The 13,008-nt window shown below is 31.7% G+C and overlaps 1 protein-coding gene across 1 annotated transcript; it reads left to right on the forward strand.

Moving 5' to 3' along the window:
• The first annotated feature begins 9,148 nt into the window (after positions 1-9,148).
• Positions 9,149-9,673, forward strand: LOC113689398 (dirigent protein 2-like). Its single transcript, XM_027207175.1, has one exon. It carries the CDS (start codon positions 9,149-9,151, stop codon positions 9,671-9,673), a length of 525 nt encoding a protein of 174 aa, XP_027062976.1.
• The last annotated feature ends 3,335 nt before the right edge of the window (positions 9,674-13,008 follow it).

A 13,008-nucleotide genomic window follows, 5' to 3' on the forward strand; every position in this document is an offset into this window, starting at 1 on the left:
AGCCCATACATGAGTATAATTATATATGTAAAATATATCCTTCGTTGGTCGCATTTTATATGTCATGGTTTTCATTTTAGTTTGTCCCAAAATACTTGTCATGATTTAAAATAAAATAAATGAAATCCAACTTTTCTATTATACCCTTAATATAAGTCCCAAGGTAAAGCATTTAAGTCATATTCTCTTAATAAATTGTGCTACAAACTATCTTTATTTTTAGGTAGTTGTGCCTTTTTTTTAAAATTTCAAACTCAAATTACAAATTTTAAATTTTAATTGAAGGGCACAAGTGTAAAGGCATTTTTTAGTAGCTTATGTGTGTCTTAGTCAAAATTTATTTTCTTAAACTATGTGCAAAGTTGACTATGACATATAGAATGGGATGGACCGAGTATAATAATATCTACAATTTATAATTATACATATTACGATGTAAACTGTTAATAATTTATATATAAATGTATATTAATTCATAATTTATATAAATTTGTATTAATTCATAATTTATATAAATTTGTATTAATTTATAATTATACATATTTTGATGTAAAATGTTAATAATTTATATATAGATTTGTATTAATTCATAATTATATAATATATATTATATATAATTATGAGTTTGGACCAAACCCAATTTGAACCTGAAACTCATATAACAGTGTGAGCAGAGTTTGAGTCTTTTAATATGAGCCTGAAGCCCAAAAGCCCCAAATTCAAAAATTCATAAAATTTGTGAGCCAAATTTGGGCTTGCTAAATTCCGGTTCAAAAAATCAAATTGACACCCCTAATCAATATTGTCACATTTCATTCTGCAAATTCATACTTTTAATTGATTTACGCATCCTAGAAGCTTTTTTAATCAAAGGTCTCAATTAAGTGCCGAATTGTTTTATGTGCAAAAATTTCCATCCATTGATTTAACTACTGTTTTTAAAGATGATGCATAAATATGTTTTCCTTTGACATACTACCATTTATAAAGCAGCTTAGTGCTGTTCTAGTTAATTTCATTTTTTGTTTGCTAACCTTACTTCTCACGATTTTTTAAACTTTTTTTTGGGTGAATTTTAAGAAAATGAAAATCCATTTATACTAAGTTACATAGTACAGTTTTTTAAAAATGATGCATAAATATGTTTCCCTTTCACATACTACCATTTATAATGCAGCTTAGTGCTGTTCTAGTTAATTTCATTTTCTTTTGTTAACCTTACTTCTCTCGACTTTTTAAACTTCTTTTGGATGAATTTTAAGAAAATGAAAATCTATTTATACTAAGTTACATAAATCTACTTAATTATTGAGCCTTGACAGGTAATTGTGAATATTAGAGTGTCTAAGGACGAAATAGTGAAATACATATTAACAGCGGATCAAAGTCAACAAATGGACGTCTTGCCATTATTTCTGTATCAAACTTCACGTTACACTCTGATTCAATATTCTAAAAATCCTCGGGAAGTGAAAATGCAGTTTTTCAGTTTTATACTTCATACCACACCAACTTGTGGGTTGTGGTGGTTTCCCCTCAACTCTGCGGTCTTATAAATACTTCTCCTCGTCGGCTTCATGCTTCACACCACACCAACTCGTTTCCTTCTTTCTTCTCCTCCTCTGTTTCTGTAACAAAACAATGGCAAAGAGTTTAGCCATAGCATCCCTCCAAATTCTCAGCCTGCTCTTGGTAGCAAGCTTGGCACAATCAAGGATAGTGTCCAAACATTTGACGGTGTACGAACATGAAATTCGAAGCGGAGATGGTCAGACTGTTTTCATAGTGGCAGGTCTCCCCAACGTAACTTGGGCCTTCAACCAATTTGGAACTGTTTTCGTCGCTGATAATATCTTGACAAGAAGCGCTTCATTCAAATCCGCACTGGTTGGTCGTTTCCAAGGCATGGTGCAGTAGCATCCCTTGATGGCACCACCATAGAGACTCTGGCAAGTATTCACTTCACCAGCGGAGAGTACAGTGGTAGCACAGTGGAATTGAAAGGCATAGGTTCTCAAGATGTCAATGAAATGGCAATTGTAGGAGGAACCAAACAATTCCAGTACGCAACAGGGTATACTACTTTTGAGACGGTCAGAGCTGTAGGAGATTTTATTACTGCAAAGTGGGATCTCTACATTAGACTGGATATGCCGGATGACTACCCTGGTATTAATCTTCACTAATAACTTATATATATATATATATATATATGTGTGTGTGTGTGTGTGTGTGTGTGTGTGTGTGTGTGTGTGTGTGTGTGTGTGACCCCTGAAGACAGCCTTTGTGTTGCTCTTCATTAATAATATTTTTTTACCTAGGGTCTTGAATGAATGAAATAACTGTTTTTTATCTTGCAAAATTCCAAGTGTTGAGTAGCATAATTATTGCTGAAGTATTTTCCCATCAGATTACTCCAAAAAAATTACTAGCATTAACTATTGTACGTAAGCCACTAATCATTTGGATAGGTATTAGCCAGCAACTTTGACATCTAATCATCCTAATATTAAAATATCAAAAAAATTTGAGTTGAGCTTAATCTTATAAATTATTTGAATTGCAGATTGATCTCCAAAAGTGTGAAGAAGAATTTGCTGGAAATGAAAAAGTGTTTGATACTTTAATGTGACATCATATAATATCAGTTTATGTATCCCACATAATTGATAGTAACATATATTGCATAAATGGTGACTTTGATACCTGATCACAAGGTCCACAAGTTGAAGCCACTTTTTTGGGCAAAAAAGGGGCAAGGACAGCATTTAAAATAAATGTGGCAACATGGACACTCTATGTTTTATTAGTAGCAGTCTATTGGTTTTGTAATTTCTGCCAATGAATAGAGAGCAAATTAATTTTATATCAATGACAAAAAGTGTTGTGCCAACCTACCCAAACTATGGGCTGCGTTTTATTGTGTATTAGGTGAAGTTCTAAGGACGTAAAAAACTTAACTTATTATAATTGAAATGGCAATTAAAAAACTGAAGTGCATATTATATCTTTGAGGATTGATTGTAGTTGAAATTATTGGTGGAACCCAAATAATTAATTAATTAGCCATGCTGAAGATAAACAATTGTATGAGTGATATTGAAACTTGATCAACTCTTTTGACCAAAATTTCACCTTCCCTATCTGAAAACTACCTTAAATTATGTGGCCTGCAATTTGATTTAGTAGTCTGCATCTATCAAATAAAACTACATCCAGCCATCAAACTTTCAATAATTAACAATTTATCGAGGACTTTAATTTTAAATGATATGTCTACTTGTCAACTTAGAATTAAGATTCCTGGTATGTGAACTAAGTAATTTTAATGGCATGAATTTGAGTTCTCATAACTTGTAAAGACCTGTACGAAACCACAACCAAAATTGTAAACTAATACTAAAATGTGTTAGTTGTATTCAAACATCCAATTACCGCTGATTCATGTGCATAATATTACGGAATAATTTCAGGAACCTCCCTTGAGGTTTTTAACAATCTCACCTAGTTCCCTTGAGATCTGAAAAATTACATATACCTCCCCCGAGCTTATAGATTTGGCAACAAAAACTATTTAATAGTCAAATTTTGAATGAATAACCCAACATACCCTCATGAAATTATGAAGTTCATTTTACCTTCTTATAAAATTATTCAAAAACTATGGAGCATAAACAAAACCTTAAACTCATTTTTAACCCTCATCTCTACTATTTTAAGCCTTTAATATTACCACATTTCAAATTAGTACTATTATCACAATGACCATTACCACCATCAATCCCTAAATTTTAAAACCTCAGTCGAAATTAAAAAAATTTGTACTGTTAAACACAAAAAATTTCAATAACCACATCAATATAACATCCTATCCCTTAAATATTGGAGTATTAATACGAGCCCTATCCTTTTTAAACCCAATTTACATCTTCTTCTATTCATCTTCAAATCCTCCAAGCAAAGCTAAAATTAATTTTTAATATGTTATTGTTGTGTTTTAGATATGATCAGTTATTCCACAAGTGAATTTTATTTTTGTTTCCATTAAATGTCTAATTGTGTGATGCATTCATATAAACAAAATTAGGAGTGGATTGTTTAATTGTATGAAAAAATATTAATATGTTAAGGTTATTATGGTCATTTTATAGGGCCAAGGGAGATATGTGTAATATTGAAAAGCTCAAAGGTACTAGGTGAAATTATTAGAAACCTTGAGGGAGGTTTCTGAAATTATCCCTAATATTAATGTATCACAGAACAGCCTTAAGTAGATTTAAAAACAAAACTAATTAATTTGAACTTATTTTGTAAAAGCTAACAACTAGCTGGCAAATTTACTTTAAAACAATAATAATAAATAGTACTAATCTGACATGCTCACCCTGTTCAATAGCTACGTAACATTTAAACAAATGAGAATATGACAATCCAACGGTAGAGCCATATAGTCTAATAATATTTTTTTTTTTTGTTTGACCAATCTTTTCGATAATGTGACATAGCTACTACGCTATAGATTGCCTCCAATGATTATCATTATCTAAGTCTAAATAACTTCTTTTACCTTTAAAACTTAATTGGTTATTTTTCCCATATGTCAAGATTAATTTGGATGAACGGTAAATATTTCTTCTTCTTCAACATTTACTTGTTCTTCATCGCCCATTTTTTTCATTTTCATACTCTTCATCTGTGAGTCCACGTTAACCATGCTCGTTGCACAGAGCTCTACATTTGAGTACTAAATGTTTATCAATGTTTGTAACATAATTGTATGTTTCCAAGATGTGCTCATGATCGTACTCTTATCTGGTTTATATAGAATAGACAATCAAAGTGTATTTAGTCAAACAATCAAATGACATATAAAGAAGTTAAATATTACAATCAAAGTATAATTAGTCAAACAATCATAGTGTAATTTGTATAATTAGACATATAAAGAAGTTAAATATTACACCAATAAAATTTATTAGGAAGGAAATATATATATATATATATATATATATATATATATATATATAGCATCATGTTTTGTTTCAAGGTTCTGTCTTAGAAATGGTGAGGGTAATTGTAATAAATTTCAATAGTTTTAGGGTGCCAATAGTGGAACAAGATGCAACTTATTGAAATTTCAAGAGGCAGAGGTAAGGGGAAGGGAAGGTAAGAATGGGGCAATCAAAACTTTTATAAGTTGTTCTGTAGCTTTTATGAATTAAAGGGCTGTAATTGTAACCCCCAAAAGCAATGTTGCTTTGCCCCTAAATATATAGTCCTCACCATGCCAGCTTATATGAACTAGGGGCAGGCGACTTTGGAATTTTCGTGCAATTTTATGTTTGTTAAATGCTTTACCTAATATTGTGCATCATCAAAAAAAACTTTGTTGTGCTCATGCAACCAACTTATTGTACAAAAAATCACTTAATCTATAAGTTACACTAAATATAAGTGTACTCTAAATGTCAAAAGAAATGAAACAACGGTATATAACCGCACCAAATACATTGTACCTGCACAATCCTCAAGCTTATAATTCACATTGCAATGGCAAAATACTTGGTCTACTAGGCTTAAACCTAATTTGAATTCAGCTCATATATGAGTATAATTACATATGTGAAATATATACTCCGTTGATCGCATTTTATATGTCATGGTTTTCATTTTAGTTTGTCCCAAAATACTTGTCATGATTTAAAATAGAAATAAATGAAATCCAACTTTTCTATTATACCCTTAATGTAAATCCCAAGGTAAAGCATTTAAGTCATATTCTCTTAATAAATTGTGCTACAAACTATCTTTATTTTTAGGTAGTTGTGCCTTTTTTAAAATTACAAACTCAACTTACAAAATTTTAAATTTTAATTCAAGGGCACAAGTGTAAAGACATTTTTTAGTAGCTTATGTGTCTTAGTCAAAATTTATTTTCTTAAACTATGTGCAAAGTTGACGATGACATATAGAATGGGATGGATGGAGTATAATAATATCTATAATTTATAATTATACATATTACGACGTAAACTGTTAATAATTTATATACAAATTTATATTAGTTCACAATTTATATAAATTTGTATTAATTTATAATTATACATATTATGATGTAAAATGTTAATAATTTATATATAAATTTGTATTAATTCATAATTATAAAATATATATTATATATAATTATGTATTTAATTATGAGTTTGGATCAAGCCCAATTTGAACCTGAAACTTACATAAAAGTATGAGTTGAGTTTGAGTCTTTTAATATAAGCCAGAAGCCCAAAAGCCCCAAACTCAAAAATTCATATAATTTGTGAGCGAAATTTGGGCTTGCTAAATTCCGGTTCAAAAAATCAAATTGACACCCCTAATCAATAATGTCACGTTTCATTATGCAAATTCATACTTTTAATTGATTTGAGCATACTAGAAGCTTTTTTAATCAAAGGTCTCAATTAAGTGCCGAATTGTTTTATGTGCAAAAATTTCCATCCATTGATTTAACTAACAGTACAGTTTTTTTAAAGATGATGCATAAATATGTTTTCCTTTGACATACTACCATTTATAAAGCAGCTTAGTGCTGTTCTAGTTAATTTCTTTTTTTTTTTTTTTGCTAACCTTACTTCTCTCGATTTTTTAAACTTTTTTTTGGTGAATTTTAAGAAAATGAAAATCCATTTATACTAATTTACATAGTACAGTTTTTTAAAGATGGTGCATAAATATGTTTCCCTTTGACATACTACCATTTATAAAGCAGCTTAGTGCTGTTCTAGTTAATTTCAATTTTTTTTTTGTTAACCTTACTTCTCTCGATTTTTTAAACCTTTTTTGGATGAATTTTAAGAAAATGAAAATCTATTTATTCTAAGTTACATAAATCTACTTAATTATTAAGCCTTGACAGGTAATTGTGAATATTAGAGGGTCTAAGGACGAAATAGTGAAATACATATTAACAGCGGATCAAAGTCAACAAATGGACATCTAGCCATTATTTCTGTATCAGATTTCTCGTTACACTCTGATTCAATATTCTAAAAATCCTCGGGAAGTCAAAATCAAAATGCAGTGTTTCAGTTGAAAGAAATTAAACCAAGCTATTTTAGTATTTGGTTTCCTAATTCCTTTTGGTATCTTATTTGTTTAGTATACATATTAGATTAGGAAATCTCAAGTCAATTTCCAAATAAGTTTTGGTTTATAATTATATTTGTTTTAGGAAGTTTTAGAGTCTATAAATACTACTAGTCTAGTAAGTTTTTAGTAGAAGAGAAGAAAAGTGGAGAGTTGAGTTGAGTCTAGAAATTAGACTTGAGAGAAAATCTCATAGTTGAAATTTGTGAGTTGTCGCGAGCGAAAGGCTAAGACTTAGTATTTGTTGCTATAAATTTTTGAGTTAAATAAATTATTGAGTGTTTGTTCTCCTCTTCTTCCCACATATTTTTTATATGTGTTAGATTGCTTCTGCTATGTGCACGGAAATTTTTCGTGCCAACAAGTGGTATCAAAGTTCTAGGTTTTAATCCTGGGGTTTATTCGCAAAATTGGGGCTTGGAGCTTGTTTGTAAAATTAAAATATGGATCCGTATTATTTACCACGTTGTAGTGTTTTTACCTTTGATGGTAAAAACGATTTTGAGATTTGGAGGTTGATGATAAAGAATTTTTTCAAAAATATTGGAGTTTTGAATATTATCCAAAAGGGGTTCATGGAACCTATAGAAGGCACAGAATTATCAAGGGATGCAGTTGAACAATTAGAGAGGAATAGACAATTGAACTATAAGGTATTATACTATCTCCAAACCCAAATCCAGTTACATGTAGTGAAAAAATTCATACATGTAAAGACAGCAAAGGAGGCTTGGAAATTTTTAATAAATTCCTATGGCCATGGTGGAGAAGAAATTTGTGACGAGGAAGAAGAAAAAGAAGTTTTTGACGAGGCAAAGAAAGAAGAAATTGTAGTAATTGTGGACACACATGAAGTTGAAGAAATTGTGATTGAAGAAGAAATTTCGCAAGTGGTTGAGAAAGAAAGTGAAATCATTGATCAAATTGAAGATGTGGTTGAAGATTATGATGATAGAGAAATTGTTGACTTTATCGAGGTTGATGAATTTTTCGAAGAAAAAAAACAAGTGACGGACTTGATTGAAATCAATTGTGAGGTAAACAAATTAATTGAAGGTTATGATAATGCTAAAGTTGATGTAGTTGAAAAAGTAAAGGGAAAACCTGGCGATGTTAAAAACATTGGTAGCGTCAACTATGATTTTCTAATTTTCGGAGATTTTCTTGGTGACATGGATGAATTAAATTATGGAGTATCTAATGGAATATGGGTGAATATGTTTGAATTTTTTGACAGGAGTGATCAAACCAAGAAACTGTTTGAGAAGTACAAGTTTCGTCCACCACCGCGCGTAAAGATGAAATTAGAGATCAATTACAAGTTGGAATTCCATATCATCTATACAGCAACTAAATTTTGCATGGAGATTCAAGCTAGGGATGGCATTGGAGATAACAACATCAAGAGCTTAGTTTAAGGGAGGCAATGAAGGAAATTAAACCAAGCTATTTTAGTATTTGGTTTCCTAATTCCTTTTGGTATCTTATTTGTTTAGTATACATATTAGATTAGGAAATCTCAAGTCAATTTCCGAATAAGTTTTGGTTTATAATTATATTTGTTTTAGAAAGTTTTAGAGTCTATAAATACTACTAGTCTAGTAAGTTATTAGTAGAAGAGAAGAGAATTGGAGAGTTGAGTTGAGTCTAGAAATTAGACTTGAGAGAAAATTTCATAATTGAAATTTGTGAATTGTCATGAGCGAAAGTCTACGACTTAGTATTTGTTATTATTAAGTTTTGAGTTAAATAAATTATTGAGTGTTTGTTCTCCTCTTCTTCCCACATATTTTTTATATGTGTTAGATTTGCTTCCGCTATGTGCACGGAGATTTTTCGTGCCAACATCAGTTTTATACTTCACAGTTCACACCACACCAACTTGTGGTTTGGGGTGCTCCCCTCAACTCTGCGGTCTTATAAGTAGTTCTCCTCATCGGCTTCATACTTCACACCACACCTACTCGTTTCCTTTCTTCTCCTCCTCTGTTTCTGCAACAGAACAATGGCAAAGAGTTTAGCCATAGCATCCCTCCAAATTCTCAGCCTGCTTTTGGCAGCAAGCTTGGCACAATCAAGGATAGTGTCCAAACATTTGACGGTGTACGAACATGAAATTCGAAGCGGAGATGGTCAGACTGTTTTCATAGTTGCAGGTCTCCCCAACGTAACTTGGGCCTTCAACCAATTTGGAACTGTTTTCGTCGCTGATAATATCTTGACGCGAAGCGCTTCAATCAAATCCCAAGTAGTTGGTCGTCTCCGAGGCATTGGTGCAGTAGCATCCCTTGATGGCACCACCATAGAGACTCTCGTTAGTATTCACTTCACCAGCGGAGAGTACAGTGGTAGCACAGTGGAATTAAAAGGCATAGGGTCTCAAGATGTCAATGAGATGGCAATTGTAGGAGGAACCAAACAATTCCGGTATGCAACAGGGTATGCTAATTTTGAGATGCTCAGAGTTGTGGGAGATTTTATTACTGCAAAGTGGGATCTCTACATTAGACTGGATATACCGGATGACTAGTACCCTGGTATTAATCTTCATTAATAACTTATATATGTGTGTGTGTGTGTGTGTGTGACCCTCTGAAGACAGCCTTTGTGTTGCTCTTCATTAATAATATATTTTTACCTAGGTTCTTGAATGAATGAAATAACTGTTTTTTACCTTGCAAAATTCCAAGTGTTGAGTAGCATAATTATTGCTGAAGTATTTTCCTATCAGATTACTCCAAAAAACATTACTAGCATTAACTATTGTTCGTAAGCCACTAATCATTTGGATAGGTATTAGCCAGCAACTTTGACATCTAATCATCCTAATATTAAAATATCAAAAAAATTTGAGTTGAGCATAATCTTATAAATTATTTGAATTGCAGATTGATCTCCAAAAGTGTGAAGAATAATTTGCTGGAAATGAAAAAGTGTTGGATACTTTAATGTGACATCATATAATATCAGTTTATGTATCCCACATAATTGATAGTAACATATATTGCATAAATGGTGACTTTGATACCTGATCACAAGGTCCACAAGTTGAAGCCACTTTTTTGGGCAAAAAAGGGGCAAGGACAGCATTTAAAATAAATGTGGCAACATGGACACTCTATGTTTTATTAGTAGCAGTCTATTGGTTTTGTAATTTCTGCCAATGAATAGAGAGCAAATTAATTTTATATCAATGACAAAAAGTGTTGTGCCAACCTACCCAAACTATGGGCTGCGTTTTATTGTGTATTAGGTGAAGTTCTAAGGACGTAAAAAACTTAACTTATTATAATTGAAATGGCAATTAAAAAACTGAAGTGCATATTATATCTTTGAGGATTGATTGTAGTTGAAATTATTGGTGGAACCCAAATAATTAATTAATTAGCCATGCTGAAGATAAACAATTGTATGAGTGATATTGAAACTTGATCAACTCTTTTGACCAAAATTTCACCTTCCCTATCTGAAAACTACCTTAAATTATGTGGCCTGCAATTTGATTTAGTAGTCTGCATCTATCAAATAAAACTACATCCAGCCATCAAACTTTCAATAATTAACAATTTATCGAGGACTTTAATTTTAAATGATATGTCTACTTGTCAACTTAGAATTAAGATTCCTGGTATGTGAACTAAAATGTGTTAGTTGTATTCAAACATCCAATTACCGCTGATTCATGTGCATAATATTAAGGGATAATTTCAGAAACCGCCCTTGAGGTTTTTAACAATTTCACCTAGTTCCTTTGAGGTCTGAAAAATTACATATACCTCCCCCGAGCTTATATTTTTGGCAACAAAAACTATTTAGTGGTCAAATTTTGAATGAATAACCCAAAATAACCTTATGAAATTTTAAAGTTCATTTTACCTTCTTATAAAATTATTCAAAACTATGGAACATAGACAAAACCTCAAACTCATTTTCAACCCTCATCTCCACTATTTTAAACCTTTAATATTACCACATTTCAAATTAGTACCGTTATCACAATGACCATTACCACCATCAATCCCTAAATTTTAAAACCTCAATCGAAATTAAAAAAATTTGCACTGTTAAACTCAAAAAATTTCAATAACTGCATCAATATAATATCCTATCCCTTAAATATTGGAGTATCAATACTAGCCCTATCCTTTTTAAACCCAATTTACATCTTCTTCTATTCATCTTCAAATCCTCCAAGCAAAGCTAAAATTAATTTTTAATATGTTATTGTTGTGTTTTAGATATGATCGGTTTTTCCACAAGTGAATTTTATTTTTGTTTCCATTAAATGTCTAATTGTGTGATGCATTCATATAAACAAAATTAGGAGTGGATTGTTTAATTGTATGAAAAAAATATTAATATGTTAAGGTTATTATGGTCATTTTGTAGGGCCAAGGGAGATATGTGTAATATTGAAAAGCTTAAGGGTACTAGGTGAAATTATTAGAAACCTTGAGGGAGGTTTCTGAAATTATCCCTAATATTAATGTATCACAGAACAGCCTTAAGCACATTTAAAAACAAAACTAATTAATTTGAACTTATTTTGTAAAAGCTAACAACTAGCTGGCAAATTTACTTTAAAACAATAATAATAAATAGTACTAATCTGACATGCTCACCCTGTTCCATAGCTGCGTAACATTTAAACAAATGAGAATATGACAATCCAACGGTAGAGCCATATGACAGGTGCCGAACCTGTGCAATAATAAATACCTACTCGAGAAAAATGCAGATTTTGTATATAGCGGTGAGCAGGGTCGAATCCACAGGGACTGGGGATAATTCGTTTCTTCTAGAGTCCAAGGTATGGGGGGTTTTGGATTAAATGCTAACTAAATAAATTAACTGCAGAAAATAATTGATTAAGAGAAATAATTAAGGGAAAACTCTAGCCAAGGGTACACTTCAGAAATGGTTCAGGCACTGATCATTGATTCACAGATAATTCCACATTTATTAATAGACCAGTTATAGTTGTCATGCACGCGATAAACAACCAACATTTCCTTAATTTCTCGATAGTTAAGGTACGACCGTTAACTATTTCTCTAACCCAAAAACAACCCTAAGTACGACCGTAGGATTTAATTTCTAGATTGCATTAATAATTAGAAAGGTCCAATGCTAACTAACAAACACGCTACGAGGATTTGTTTAAGTTAGATCGTATGCTCCCCTGACATAAACCCAATTACGCCAGTTGCTACTGAGATAAAGATAACAAACAATTACGGATTCAATTATCCCTATTTAGCAAAATAGCCTATGTGAATAATTAAATATTGCGCATCTATTCAATCACTCACACGAGCTATAGCAATTAAAAGCAGGAAACATATAAATACCAATAAATTAAGGAAGCAATTAAAATAAATTAGATCTCACAGTAATTGTTGAACCAAATCTTCAGTTGTCCCCTTGACTTGAATTAAGAGGTTAGTTCTCCATTAATGGAGAACAACCATGCGAAAGAGCTAAGAAAAGAAAAGTAAAACTATGCTAAAAGTCTAAACTAAAACTATTGATTCCTAAACCTCTCGTACCTTTCTCCCTTTTTAAAGCCAAAAGGAAGTCTAATGCTATCTCTAGTGGTCCCCACACCAAATTCAAAGTCTTGTACGTTTCTTTTCCTAGAGTCTAAATGACTCATGCTTCTTATCCGTGGTCCCCGCACATGTGGACAAAGCCTCCAAAGTACTTGTTGTTCCAAGTCTCTCTACGTTGCTTTCTTTGAAAAGCCCAAATGACTAAATGCCTTGCACTAGCTTGTGGTCCCCACCAATTCAAGGACCCAAAGGTTGAAGCCCTTAGAAGTCTGCATTTTTTCATACAAGTCCCTCCTTTTTGGTAATTTTCTGC

Source organism: Coffea arabica, chromosome 5c (genome assembly GCF_036785885.1).
Source record: "Coffea arabica cultivar ET-39 chromosome 5c, Coffea Arabica ET-39 HiFi, whole genome shotgun sequence".
Lineage (NCBI taxonomy): Eukaryota > Viridiplantae > Streptophyta > Magnoliopsida > Gentianales > Rubiaceae > Coffea > Coffea arabica.

Excerpts from the sequence above, each read along its gene's own strand:
- LOC113689398 (XM_027207175.1), top strand. The coding sequence starts at position 9,149 with ATGGCAAAGAGTTTAGCCATAGCATCCCTCCAAATTCTCAGCCTGCTT.